Source organism: Artibeus jamaicensis, unplaced genomic scaffold (genome assembly GCF_021234435.1).
Source record: "Artibeus jamaicensis isolate MK-2021 breed Jamaican fruit bat unplaced genomic scaffold, CSHL_Jam_final contig_515, whole genome shotgun sequence".
Taxonomy (NCBI): domain Eukaryota; kingdom Metazoa; phylum Chordata; class Mammalia; order Chiroptera; family Phyllostomidae; genus Artibeus; species Artibeus jamaicensis.
Window position 1 is genome coordinate 1501836 of NW_026521869.1, and position 15369 is coordinate 1517204.

At 36.6% G+C, this 15369-nt stretch overlaps 1 protein-coding gene across 18 annotated transcripts in view; it reads right to left on the reverse strand.

The window, feature by feature from the left end:
* Positions 1–15369, reverse strand: part of PARD3 (par-3 family cell polarity regulator) — a 766077-nt gene that overhangs the window by 349189 nt on the left and 401519 nt on the right. For all 18 annotated transcript variants that reach the window (XM_053668874.1, XM_053668872.1, XM_053668873.1 and 15 more), the window contains exons 8-11: positions 13801–13926; positions 12092–12474; positions 4065–4204; positions 574–702 (exon numbers count right to left, since the gene is read on the reverse strand). In XM_053668874.1, the coding sequence (XP_053524849.1) occupies positions 574–702; positions 4065–4204; positions 12092–12474; positions 13801–13926 (778 nt within the window). The remainder of the gene's footprint in view (positions 1–573; positions 703–4064; positions 4205–12091; positions 12475–13800; positions 13927–15369) is intronic.

Here is a 15369-nt window from a genome sequence, read left to right on the forward strand (position 1 = left end):
TTTAGTAGATAGATGCATGAAAAGTAAAACAGTTTGCACACAAATGCGTTTTCATTTGATTTGTCATTCCAAATAATGTCTTTATCGGTATTTAACGGCTGCCACTCAAGTCTTTTTATTTTCAGTAATAATGTTTAACAATGGTACTCTTTCATACAAAAAGCAAGCATCTTTATTTGGTTTAGCTACATGAACTATGAAAATCTGAAATATAAAGATTTGTCACATGTATTGGAGAACATGGCAAGCTTTCAACAATAGCCTTTGAAGTGACAGTGACGAAATCATCTCTGTATTCAATCAGTCCCTCTCAACTCATTCAGTAACAAACATTTACTGTCCTAGAAAATATGTCCGCAATCTGATTTTTAAATATCCTTATACTCAACATTGTAGAGATCTATTTCCAAAACTGAGAAAATATGAGAAAAGAATGCTTGTATTAAGGTTGAAAGACATAAAATATGGGAACAGCTTGGACAATGTCTCAGGAAATACTAGCTATCAGGAAGCTAGCCCAGACTCCTAGCTCATGTGAATCAGAAATCTTTCATCTGCTCTAAATTTACACACCAGTTCCCTTGGGTGGAAGGCATCTTCTTGGCGAAAGACCAGAAGGCTCACAGTCCCTTCCATCTTGGTGCTTCTCAACAGGGAAACAACTTCTTCTTGGGATTTGCCTGCTAAATCTACTCCATTTACCTAAAACAAATTTAAAAAAAAGTTTTCAGCTGCAATCCTATGCAAACAGGTAACAGAAGAAAAGACATTCTAGAACTGATCATTATTTGTAATAAAATATAACTCATTTCATGGTAAATTCTAAAGGATCTGGTAATCACCAGGCTTTTGTGGTTTTTAATAGAGAAATGCAGACCAGGTATCTAGAAATGAGACAGGAAGTAGTAAATCTTTTAGTGCTTATCAATAAACCAAAAGCTACAGCCACTAGAGCATTAATAACTAACAAGTAATAAACAAACATATCTAAAATGTCAAGTTAATACAAAACTTAGTGGCTCTCAAGTAAGATGTCTTGATGGCCTTGTATAGCATAAGGTTTTCTTACCCCAAAATAAAAGACTGTGGCTTTTGTAGTAGGCAGGAAAAATACACTAAAAATATTTTGGTATATTTTAACTTGCAATGAAATTTTACCAAAACTTATGAAGATAATCTTTTTTGGAGGGTACGGGGGTGGATAAGTGGTGGCAGCATCAAGCGAAAAGGAACTCATGGACACAGACAACAGTGTGGTGATTGTGGGGGAAGGGGAAGTGGAAGTGGGTGTAAGGATGATAAATGGTAATGGAAAGAAATACAATTAAAAATAACCTATTAAAGCCCTGGCTGGGGTAGCTCAGTGGATTGAGCACAGGCCTGCAGGCCTGTTCCCTGCAGGCCAGTTCCCAGCAAAGGACATATAAAAAGCAACCACACATTGATGTTTCTCTCCCTTTCTCCCTCCCTTCCCCTCTAAAGATAAATTAAAAAATAATAATAATAAATAACCTATTAAAAAATAAAATTAAAACAAAGAAAGAAAAATGAAGATAACCTTTTTAATCCCTGAAAGGCTAACAATGAAGAAGAATCTCTAAAAATAATCATAATATTTCTGAGGAATAGCAATATTTCACCTGAATATTTTTCAATGTTTTAAGAAAATTCTACCAAAATAGAGATTTGAAACAACCAAATTCATCATTTTTATTTTGTATGAAGTATAATAATGTTATCAGAAAACACTATATACTTAACAGAAATGAGAGCAGAATTTACTTTTAAAAAGTAGTCTACCATATTTTTTTAGATAAAAATAACATTTTTGTCCAAGGCAATTAAGTACATTATTTAACTTGTAATATCAAAATCTTCCTGTAGTGCCCTGGCTGGTGTAGCTCAGTGGATTGAGCGCGGGCCTGTGAACCAGAGTATCGCGGTTCGATTCCCAGTCAGGGCACATGCCTGGGTTGCAGGCCAGTTCCCAGCAGGGGACGCATAAGAGGCAACCATACATTGATATTTCTCTCCCACTCTTTCTCCTTCCCCTCCCCTCTCTCGAAAATCTTCCTGTAGTTAGAATGTTCTGAAATCTTCCCCCGTATTAAAAACCATTTCCTAGAGCTCAATATACCACTATGAAGTGATTTCAGGAAATAGGTAAGTAATAATAAAGTGAAAAAAAAAAGGCAAAAAATTCTAAATAATGAAAACATCTTGATATTTTTTCTGTATGCTTTCAGACACTCATAAAAACCAACCCACAAAATTACCAATATTGCATAGATACAAGTATAGATGCTAGTAATTACATATAAAACATGTGAAATGTAGTTTCAGTTTTAAGAGAAAGCTTAATAGCTGTAGAAAATAAAATCTAACTGAAAAAAATACAGGCTGCAGGCCACTCCCATTGCTTAAAAGAAAAGTCTTTGGGATGTGTTGAAAAGAAAAGAAATTATGTGATGAAAGCGCAACTCAAAAATAAAGTAAAGAGCTTTAAAAAGAAAGAATGTAGGGAGTTGGGGTAAATTCAGGGAGAAAAGGACATCTGAAACAAAAGGACAGGTGTTTTGTTTTGTTTTGGTTTTAAACTTAGAGGCAAAGATTCAAGGCCCAGCTGAGACTCACTAAATAAAACAAGCAACAAATACCAACTTGAAATAATACTACCATTGACCCTTGAATGACTGGGTTTAAAGCACAAATCCACTTATACAGATATTTTTTCAGTAAACTAGTACAGTATTGTAAATATATTTTCAATTCCTTATGATTTTCATAACATTTTTTTGTCCAGCTTACTTTTTATAAGAATGCAGTACATAATACATATAACATGAAATGTGTGTTAACCAATTGTTTACGTCATTAGGGCTTGTGATCAATAGTAAGCTATTAGTAGGTGAGTTTATGGGGAGTCAAAGTTATACTCAGATTTTCGACCATACAGCAGTTTGTGTGCTGTTCAAGGGTCAACGGTACACAGTGTGTACCCCAAGGAAAAAAATGGTCCATTTCAGAAACACCTTAAATGTAATTTGTACTCAAAACCTTTTCTTTCATTTAGCCTCTTTTATCAGTGTTTATTTTAAAAATGGTATGTGAAGAACAAAAAAGAGGCATGATTTATGTAATATAATCCCAAAATATGAACATGAGAAAGTCTAGAATTTATTTCTTTCCTTCATCACTTCTGAAGAAATCTTCAGGTGAACGTAACCTGGAGAGTTCAAAACTACACAGGAAAATACAAGCAATGAAAAAAGGGCAATGTCATAAAAATTTATGTTAACTAGTTAAATAATTAGGAACTACAATATTAACTATGTTTTGTGAAGAAAACACTAAGAAAAATGGCTAATAAAGTATACTTTCACTCAGTACTTCTCCCCTTTATTTCCATATGCATAAACATTCACACAAACATAAATTCTATATATTTATGTATGTCAAAGACATTTTCAAAGATCAATGAATTGAAACTCATGAGGTACAGAAAGGAAATTTTGAAAAACTCTTTTTTCCCTGATATTTGACTTTTATGTCTCAATTCATTTTCTACACTTTCATTTGAACATTTCATTGTTCCTCTCATTAAGACACACTGGTTCACTTACTTCATTTGTCTCTGTTCTGAATACAAAATAGATAGTATTTCTATATTGCCAGACATAAATTTAAAGCCATCTAGAAACATAAACTAATACATACACATTGTACTTATATAATGACAAAATGTTATGATACCTCATAAATCAAATGCCTGAGTGACTAAAATTTTCAGTATACCAAACCAAAAAGGTATTTCTCATCCATGGACTTGGACAACAGTGTGGGGACTGACTGTGGGAGCAGGGGGTGGGCTGAGCAAAGGAGGGCAAAGGGGGAAAAACTGGGACAACTAAAACAGCATAAATAAGAATTAAAAAATGAAATTTTTAAAAAGAGGAAATGTCTTGTGATGAATACTTCTGCTAAAATGTTTCCTATTTCATAACAATACTTTTAAAAACATATCTCAAGAATTATGGGACGCCTGACTTAGAGAAGCCACTCACCTCTACGAGTCGATCTCCTGCCTTAAGCCGGCCATCTTGGATGGCAGCCCCTCTGGGGAGGATGTTTTTCACATAAATTGGAGCTGAGCCACCTATTGTTACGTCTCTGGAAGTGATGCTGAATCCCAAACCTTCTGTACCTAAGTATATAGCAGGAAAAAAATAAAATAAAATGAGATGTCTTGAAATTTACAGGCGTGTTATACATAAAGAATCTGTTATTATTCTTCATACTAATATTCCTTGACGTTTTGTAACTTTCCTATATTTCTCTAATGCTTTAAAAGTTGTAACAGGTTTTTCAAAATAGACCAAATTCTGAAAGGTTTAAATGGTTTACATAGCAAAATTCATTATTTTTGCTATGGAAAGAAATGGAAATCTGCCTAAAGACCAGTGAAAGATATTACACAGATACACAAATATGGATACTAAAGTTTTTTAAGTAGTCTAAACCTTTGATTATGACAATAAACTTAACTTCTCTATGACAAAAAGACAAAAAAAAAAACTTCTGTTAAAACCCACAGTACCTCAAATAGCAAATATTATTCTGGAATAATGGTATCAAATTTGACAGGTAGGAAATAGAAGGGAAAAGTTCAGGGTGATGAAAAAATAAAGAGAAAGTTTTCTAGAGACAGATAACAGAATCTCCCCAAATTATAATTAGGCACGGCTATTTACTAACAGGACAAAACCTACTACATTTGCCTACCTCTCTTCTAACTCATCTAAATCTGACCATGACCAAAAAAACAAAAGATAGAAAGCAAAATATCTTACTGAAGAGCCCATCACAGATTGTAGCTACCAAGTCTGAGAATCATCATATTATATTTAAAGGTACTGAACTTAATGAGGTATTTAAAACACTGTGCTGGTTTTCATTTATCAAATGCTAAGTTCTTTAGCAGCTTTCTTGACAGACACTCTTAAAAGCTAAATAAAGTGTAGAAAAAGGATATATGTCACCGGAATCGACACACAATAGGCCAAAATAAGCCAAGAAATAATGGGAAGATAATTTCTAATGTATGAGAGAATTTTTATGTGTCTAATAATGATTCATTTCTATTGAAGCTTTTTAAAATGGCACTTAAGATACAACAGGTTCCATTTCAGTTAAAATTATATTAGGACAAATATTTGCTCATTACAGGATGAATAAAAAGATGTATAAAGGTGCAAAATGTATAGAACTTATTCATTTGCTGCAGCCATAAGCACAAAACTATAAGCGAGAGCACATGTTCTATAAGTAAACAAACATATAGGCAAATAAATATGAATGAAAAATTGTGTTAACGAAGAAACAAAGAATAGTGAAGAATAATGATACTTGCAACAAAGTAGAAATGAAGAAAATAATAATTATAGCTGTAAATATTTGGAGTTCAAATAAACCATTCTTTTGCTGCAAGACTGAGTTACTTAAATATGTCTAGACTGTTAATTTCTTAAGTCTTCTGTGAAGCCTCGAATGGTGTATAAAATTTCCCTAATTATTCTGCTGGGAGTTTTCCATACATCTCTGTGCTTTCATGAAATGCTAATGACTTGTAATGACATTTATTAAGAAAGAATTCTAAATTATCCTCCTTTTACAATATTAATTTGTATCAACTACAAAGACTGACTGAATCTTTATACTACTAAAATATCAACAATACCCCTTAAACGTGTAAGCTAAAAGTTCAGGCAATGACCTTTAAAATAAAGATACATAGATTATCAACTTTCACTTAGCAAAGCCAACTAAATATTTTCCACTGACTGATACAAATTACTGATCTTTTCTTCTCACTTTACTAAAAAGCTAATTTCTACAAAAGGGAAGGGCATTTGAGAATCCCAAAATGGCAATATATATCACAAAATCATAACTACAGAAGCAAGTACATAGGAGCTATGCTATTGACATAGTTTTAAAATTATGCCTAAGAATCATTATAATGATGGCTTCTATCTCTTTATTTAATAATGTTTTAATTCACTGATTTTAGAGAAAGAAAAGATGAGAGACAAAATGAAAAACATCTATTTGTTGGGCCACCTATTTATGCATTTACCACTCACTACTTTCTTCTTCTATGTGCCCTGACCATGGATGAGACCTGCAACCTTGCCATATCGGGTTGATGCTCTAACCAATTAAGCTTCTCTTTTTCAAGTCCTTGAAATTGACCTCAGTTCCATCAAAGCATGTCAAGTCACTTTGAAGTGAATTTAAAATTTAACATTGCCATGTCCTAGGTTTTTGATGTGCTTCATTAAAAATGTTAAATGTAACATAATTGGGAAAATCATTATGTTATGTTAAGTACAATGAAAGCTTGTTCAATTCTCATACAATCATTATTTAACAGCTGTATTTAGTACTAACCAAAGACAACCAGCACTCTTCACCATTATTTATAGTAAACTATTTTTATGTAAAATATTTATACTTATTGGCAAGAATGCACAGTTTCTGCCTTCTGTCATACATTCTCGCAGTTTGTAAATTACAATCAAGATATATCTGTAAAGCTCTATAACATTTAGATTACTCAATATCAGAAAAATGTTTCTTTTCATTTATAAAATTTTTTAAAATATATTTTACTGATTATGCCATTACAGTTCCCCATTTCCCCCGCTTCATTCCCCTCCACCCTGGACACCCCTTCCCCACCCCCCAACTTTCATTTATGTCCACGTGTCTCAAGTTCTTTAGAGTCTATATTTCCCATACTATTCTTGCCCTCCCCCTGTCTATTTTCTACCTACTGTCTATCCTACATATTCTCTGTACCTTCTCCTCACTTTTCCTCCTCCCATTCCCCTGTTGCTAACCCACCATGTGATCTCCATTTCTATGGTTCTGCTCCTAATCTAGCTGTCCTCTTAGTTTGCTGTGTTTTTAGGTGTGGTTATTAATAACTGTGAGTTTACTGTCCTTTCACTGTTCATCTTTTTTATCTTCTTTTTCTTAGATAGGTCCCTTTAACATTTCATATAGTAAGGGCTTGGTGATGATAAACTCCTTAAACTTGACCTTATCTGAGGAGCACTTTATCTGTCTTTCCATTCTAAATGAAAGCTTTGCTGCGTAGAGCAATCTTGGATGTAGGTCTTTGGATTTCATGACTTGGAATAGTTCTTTCCAGCCCCTTCTTGCTTGTAAGGTCTCTTTTGAGAAATCAGCTGACAGTCTGCTGGGAACTCCTTTGTAGGTGACTGTCCCCTTATCTCTTGCTGCTTCTAGGATTCTCTCCTTCATTGGAATCTTGGCTAATGTAATTATGATGTGCCTTGGTGTGTTCCTTCTTGGGTCCAAATTCTTTGGGACGCTCTGAGCTTCCTGGATTTCCTGGAAGTCTATTTCCTTTGCCAGAGTAGGGAAGTTCTCCTTTATTATTTGTTCAAGTAAGTTTTCCAATTGCTCTTCCTCTTCCCCTTCTGGTACCCCTATAATTCGGATGTTGGGACGTTTAAAGATGTCCTGGAGGTTCCAAAGCCTCTCCTCATTTTTTTGAATTCTTGTTTCTTCATCCTTTTCTGTTTGGTCATTTTTTTCTTCCTTTTGGTCCGCTCCCTTGATTTGATTCCCAGTTTCCTTTCCATCACTATTGGTTTCCTGTGCATTTCCCTTCATTTCAATTAGTTTAGCCTTCATTTGTTCCTCTAAGTTGTGACTAAAATCAACCAGTTCTGTGAGCATCCTGATCACCAGTGTTTTGAACTGTGCATCTGAAAGGTTGGCTATCTCTTGGTCACTTAGAATTATTAGCTCTGGGGCTTTGAGCTGTTCTTGAGCCATAATGTTTTGGTCTGTTCATGCCTGTTGTGTATGAGGGACAGAGCCTTAGGTGTTTATGAGGGTGGGGCAACCCAGACTGCTGGGTTGTTATGCTGTGTGTGGGGGCAGGGTCAGAGAGGGGGCAATGGCGTTTGTTCTGCTCTCTCTCGAATTTAGGTCCTCTCTGCTGCTTCCCGCAAGCAAACCTGGCCCTCCAGTGCTGCTCCTGGGTGTGTGGGCCTGTGCACCATCCAGGACCCTGTGGGTCTCTCTAACAAACTCTCTGAGCCTGGGAGCCTCTCCTGGGCACCTAGACCCTGAAAGTCCTTCCAATTCATGCTTTCAGATTCTAATTCCCATAGCTGGGGCCCTAGCCTGAGCAGTCTGTCTCACTGCTCACTCCTTCGCTTGGTTTATCAGCACATGAACGTGTGACCGTGGTCAGCCAGCCACCTTGGGTCCTCACTGGGTCACCCATTGCCACCACACACCTGGGATCTGCCAACGGCTTCATGCAGTCCTGGGTTGTTCAGGCCGATCTTTCCTGCCCAACCCTGCTCTGCTGCTGATTCCGCCCCTCTTACTGGTCTGGCTGAAGGGTTTGTTGTTGTCGGACTTCCATACAGTTCCATTTTCTGTGTTTTGGCTGCATTTTTGTTACTAAAACTTTGTTTTTAAACTTGGTTGTGCGAGGAGGCACAATGTTTCCACCTATGCCTCCATCTTGGCCAGAAGTAGAAAAATGTTTTTAAAGAAAATCATTGGTTGTAATTTTCTTATTTTAATTAAGCATAGTTTTTCTAAATTAGCTTGTATAAAATGTAATTACATCTCTTTAAATGCTACTAAAATAAAAATTTATTTTAAAATTATTCTTTTAAAGGCAAATAAAAATTCACTATTTAAATGGTTCATGATATAAGTTGCTGAAATAGAAGAATGGTGCCAAAAACTGTAATCTTAGTGTAAAAAGGCAAAGATATTTAGGAAGTAATATCTTTACGACAATGGTCAAGTAAAACATTTGTCCTTTGTTGAGAGATACCAAGCAGAATTTTGTCTTTTATACAACTCTATTTGTGCTGCTGGATAAGTTTTCACTTAAAAACAAGGGCCTGCCATTTGAATAGAGACAAAGAAAGAAAGAGGATCTGCTATATTTCTTATTTAGGAATTAAGAGAGCTAAAAGGGGTTTATGCTGATAGGACTCTGTGTGTGTAAGGGGTTTCAAAAGTGGAGTAAAGCTGTCAGTTCCTGATCATGTCAACCAAGTATTTGGAGCTTAAAAAACTAGTAACCAGAAATACTGCATTTGTAGTTCATGTAAAGTTCAACGAAAGAACACAATTTGGAAAGGAAATAGGAATCTCAAAGTTTACAAGCTTGTAAACCCTACACCAAATGGAAAAAGAAATTGTCTAAATGTCAAGCTATGGAATGTGCTAGTGGGAAACTATTGTTAGAAGCAGCCAGGGGACATGTGGAAATCAGCCAACCTCTCTTGGATTCATTTCCATCTAACTGCAGCAACTGGTTGAGGTCATAAAAAAAGAAATATTTGTATAATGACACCATTTTGAAAGACATAATTTAAAAACATCAAAATGATCAGCTGAAATAGATGACTGATAACAAAAAGTGTATTTCAATGCCTGGAGAGGACAGTGACTGGAAATCAGAAAACCAAGTGTAGCATCTGCTCTAAGTCATGGTAGAGGGCAGAGACACTTAAAGAAATAAGCTGATATAATGTATATGTAATAAAAGGTTAGCAAGGCCAATGATTAATTCCCCTGTCACCTTAAGAAATGGAGGTAATGTTATATTCTGGAACAATGGCCTAGATTCTCCTCATTTTACAAGCCACTGACAATGTCAAGCAAACTATCACCAAAATAATGAGGTTGACATGGAGGACCTCTCCAAAGTCCTCATCGAGTGGAGTGATCAAAAGAGTCAAACCCTTACTCTTGAGTTTGAATGTGACATCCTGAAATTATTTCCCTTCACTGTAAAAAACTTGCTGCAGTAGTAATTGCTACCTTCTTCACATAAGTTTGTTTTAAAGCCTTAATCTCCAAACATTTGAATTTTTATGCATCAAAATGAATCTAGAAGCATAAAAAATACATTTTAAATGTATTTTTTTAAAGTCACATCACTTCTGAGCACTTCCGCCAAGATGGAGGCAGAGGTGGAAACATTGTGCCTTTTCGAACAACCAAGTCTAAAAACAACAAAGTTTTAGCAAGAAAAAACACAGCCAAAGCACAGAAAAATTGAACTCTACGGGAGTTCAACAACAACGAAACACTCAGCCAGACTGGTAAGAGGGGCAGAGCCAGCAGCGAAGCTGGTCAGGCAAAAAAAGATCCCCACATCCAGGCACGCGGCAGTCAAGGGCAGATCCCAGGTGTGGGGTAGCGAGGGGTGGACCCAGTGAAGGCACAGGGTGGGAGGCTGACCGCGGTCACACATTTGCGCACAGATAAACCAGGCAAAAGAGCAAGCAATGAAACAGACCGGGCAGGCCCCAGCGGCGGGAAGCAGCAGATGGGACTGCTATTGCTCCCTCTCTGACCCCACCCCCACATACAGCATCACAAACTAGCGACCTGGGTGGCCCCACCCTAGTGAACAACTAAGACTCCGCTCCTCATACCTAACAGGCGCAAACAGATCAAAACATGGCTCAAGAACAACTCAGAGCCCCAGAGCCCATAAATCTAAGCGACCAAGAAATTGCCAACCTATCAGAGGCACAGTTCAAAACACTGGTGATCAGGATTCTCATAGAACTGGTTGATTTTAGCCACAAATTAGAGGAACACATGAAGGCTAAACTAATTGAAATGAAGGGAAATGCACAGGAAAGCAATAGCGATGGAAAGAAAACTGGGACTCAAATCAAGGAAGCAGACCAGAAGGAAGGAAAAAATGACCAAACAGAAAAGGATGAAGAAACAAGAATTCAAAAAAAATGAGGAGAGGCTCAGGAACCTCTAGGACATCTTTAAACACTCCAACATCTGAATTATTGGGGCACCAGAAGGGGAAGAGAAATGGCCACAAGTGGAACACTTATTTGAACAAATAATAAAGGAGAACTTCCCTCATCTGGCAAAGGAAATAGACTTCCAGGAAATCCAGGAAGCTCTGAGAGTCCCAAAGAAGGTGAACCCAAGAAGGAACACACCAATGAACATCATAATTACATTAGCCAAGATTCAAATGAAGGAGAGAATCCTAGAAGCAGCAAGGGATAAGGGGACAGTCACCTACAAAGAAGTGCCCATCAGACTGTCAGTGGATTTCTCAAAAGAGACCTGACAGGCAAGAAGGGGCTGGAAAGAATTATTCCAAGTCAAGAAATCCAAAGACCTACAACCAAGATTGCTCTATCCAGCAAAGCTTTCATTTAGAATGGAAGAACAGATAAAGTGCTCCTCAGATAAGATAAAATTCAAGGAGTTCATCATCACCAAGCCCTTACTATGTGAAATGTTAAAGGGACTTACCTAAGAAAAAGAAGATAAAAAAGATGAACAGTGAAAGGACAGCAAACTCACAGTCATTAATCACCACACCTAAAACAAAAGCAAACTAAGAGGACAGCTAGATCAGGAGCAGAACCATAGAAATGAAGATCTCATGGAGGGTTAGCAACAGGGGAGTAGGAGAAGGAGAAGGGGGGAAAAGGTACAGAGAATAAGTAGGATAGACAGTAGGTAGAAAATAGACAGGGGGAGGGCAAGAATAGTATGGGAAATATAGAATCTAAAGAACTTGAGACACATGGACATAAACTAAAGGGGGGCAGAATGGTGGGGGAGGGATCTGCAGGGTGGAGGGGAATGAAGGGGGGAATAGAACAACTGTAATGGCATAATCGATAAAATATATTTTAAAAATAAATAAAAATAAAGTCACATCACTTGTTTCACATAAAGGGATAAAACTTAGGGCACTTTGGTTTAGCTAGTGGAGTTTTAGAATAAAATCTATCAGCCCTGGCTGGTGTAGCTCAGTGGATTGAGCATGGGCCTGTGAACCAAAAGATCATGGTTCGATTCCCAGTCAGGGCACATGCCTGCAGGCCAGTTCCCAGCAGGGGATGCATGAGAGGCAACCATACATTGCTATTTCTCTCCCTCTCTCCTTCCCTTCCCCTCTAAATATAAATAAATAGGAAAAAAATTTTAAAAAAAGAATAAAATCCATCAAAGTTAAGGTAGGTTTTACCTTTCTTAAGCTGGATATTCAGCCTCTTGCCTATTTTTTTGGTGTTATAACCACTGCTTACATTTGTACTAAACACACTTTGTGATGCTGGTGCTGGAGCTGCTGGTGGTTTTCCTGAGGGCTGTGAGCTCTGAGGTAGTCGTGGGTGTGAGTCCATCTGCTCGGCCTGGGGGGTCGGTTTGGGTACTCTCTGCAGTGCCTGAAGCCCTGCACTGTTCACACTCCTGTTATCAATATATTGGCTGTCAGGGCTGAAGCGGCTTGGATAGTAATTGTTCTTCTCACTTTGGGAGAGTTGTTCATACTGCTCTTTATTTGCTGCAGGAACCACGTGGAACCAAATGATAGGTGTGCGCATGGCTTGGCGAAACATATGTTGTGCTCTAAGTTTGAGAATGAATAAAAAAATCAGCAAATTAAGACTGGCAGATTAGAAGATATTATGAACTTAATTAAGTATACTAATTAAGAAGCAAGAATGACACATTTTGTTAAAACTGAAAAACAAAATTCTGATATCCCATTTATCAATTAAGTTTGCAAGCTCTGATAGAAGCATAGCTGTGTCTCCAAACACAAATTTCTTATTCTCTAAATAAAAATAACAGAATCATTACAAGTATAGGTAAAAGAGTGTGCTCTGAACTGTAAATAATTAAATAATACTTTTAAGTACAATGACAATATTATAATTTCAATATTAACACAAATTAAATGCAATCACCTAATTATCACAAAATTATCTAATACTACTTTTAAAAATCATAACATATTTCTTTACAGGGGGCCCATTTGAGTTTTTAAGAAAATATATATACTTAGAAATATACAGAAAAAACAGAAAGCACATTATGGATCTGCAAAATTAATTCTTGTATGTATGTGCAAAATTCCTAAGAACACCAGCACAGCCTCCATGACAAAGAATGTTAGGTGTTGATGGTCTGGTGCTGTTCCATGTCAGCCTGGGAAGCTGCTCTGTCTCATGCTGGTTCCCCAAACCTTATGATTTCTGTTCACCTGTGTCTTTTTAAATTTTTTTAAAGATTTTATTTATCTTTTAGAGGCAGGAAAGGGAAGAAGAAAGAGAGAGCAATGCTGTCAATGTGAGAGAAAAACATCAATCAGTTGCCTCTCATATTGGAGACTGAACCTACAACCCACACGTGCGCTCGGATCAAGAATCCAAGTGGCGACCTTTCATTTTGCAGAACGACATCCAACTGAGCCACACCAGTCAGGGCTTGCCTTGCTTTATAAGAACTGGACAACTTTACCTTTTGAATTGAGTAAGTATACCTAAATTTGGATAAAGAAAATCTGAGCAGACCATAACACTGTTTCAAAGAAGCTTTGTCTGCTTATTTGTACTGAGACATTATGTGAGACAAAGCTGAAAATGTGAATTAAAATATAATACAAATAGTACCCTGGTAAATTTTCCAAAAGGTCAGGAAGTAGCAAAATTGTAAAGCCTAAATTGGGACCATATTTTTAAAAGGACGCTGCCAGTCAGAGAGCATTTTACAACACAGTCTAATGGTAATAATTATCCTGAGTTTGATTACATGTTTAAAAGCTACATAATGATAGAAAATACTTTGCTTCAGGACAAAGACAGAGACCACAGACAGGTTGGGGAAAGCATTTCGACCACTGCTCTCTGTCATGCCTACTGGAGGATGGTCAGCGGTGCAACCAGCACTTACTGTTCAAATCTGCGGTTACGGAGGTCGCCATCATTAATCCTGACGATGCAATCATTCTCACGAAAGAGGTTTTCTTGTTCAGCTTTCCCACCTTTCTCCAACCGTTTCACTAATAACCCCAGGGTTCTGGAACAGTAAGAATGCAAATCATTACACATGCATTATTTCTATAGTGTGCAATGCCCCACTGCTTTAATGCTATACAGTATTTTTATAAATACTGTATATAGACATCCTAATACAGGGGTATATTAAATTGCTACTTATGCATTTAAAAAATAACATGACAGAAAAACTAAAACAGTATAAATGGTGTGTAAAAGGAATCCTTCCAAAAAAATGTAACAAATCATTTCTGGCTTGTCAGTATTATGTTTCTGAAACAAACAGTATACTTTTCTGCATGTTGAAAAATGCTTCACACAGAGCTTGCCTGATGGTTTGGTGGCTATTACAGTGTGCGGCAGAGATAAGCATGTACCTGTGCACGGGTCTGGCAGGTTTCTGCCTTCAGCCAGTTGGTACATGGCTGATGGCAACCTTTATCTTACCAGGAAAGAAAAGGTGAGGAGAAAAGACTACCTCAGTACAATGTACATTTGAGAAGCAAAACAGGAAAGATTTAAAAACAGAAGAAGCACCATTCTTGGCATCTGAATTTGACAGTGCCTAACATTCTGAATTTCGGAACTTGTTACACCTCCCTAAAGTAAGTACTTTGTTGCCATTATTCCCATTTTAAGAAACTAGAAGAAAACCAATAACAAATTCAAATAATGCCACACATTCATCTTTTCAACTGTACTTAAACGTCAGACTAATATGACCTAAACGTCAGACTGTTCATTCATACTGAATGAACTTGAAGAGACCAATATGGAGGAGATAAAAATAAAAGTTACTAACATACTTGGTCTAGAACACTGTTTGACTGACAGGAAGAACATTATACACCCCTCAGAACAAACACAAAGAACTTTCTACGATCACAGTATAAAGAATGGGAATCTTTCCCAAGTTCTAATACTGTGATTTATTGGATCGTTAGTATATATTTTGTATCATAATCATTCTGAAATTTTTATGAGCTTATTTTGGTCTGTCCAAAGTTTGCATTTCCTTTAATAATCCTAACATTTAGAGAAAAAATGTCGATATTGATACTATAATTTAGAAACCTGCATAAATTAAAGTTGAAGACACCATCATTTATAGTAGTCTATATATATTTTCCTTTGCAGTACCCTATATATGCTTTCCAGTACACATATACCCAAAGAGATTCTTCTTTTACAGTAATTGTTATCTGTTCTGTGGCCATGTATCTGACTCCTCTCTTATTGTTACTGATGACATACCTTATCTCTACTATTGCACTATAAGCTCCTGGAAGATAGAGAAAATGGGATTCAGCAATATATGCTCAAGCACTTAGCTAGCAGAAAGTTTTTGATAAGTGACAATGGGATGAATGGATGAATGAGTGTAGCTAAGGCAAATTAGTCTCATTTCTAATTAGCTTTCTGCAAAACAGAATACAAATGAAATGAAATTGGGACTCAGATCCTT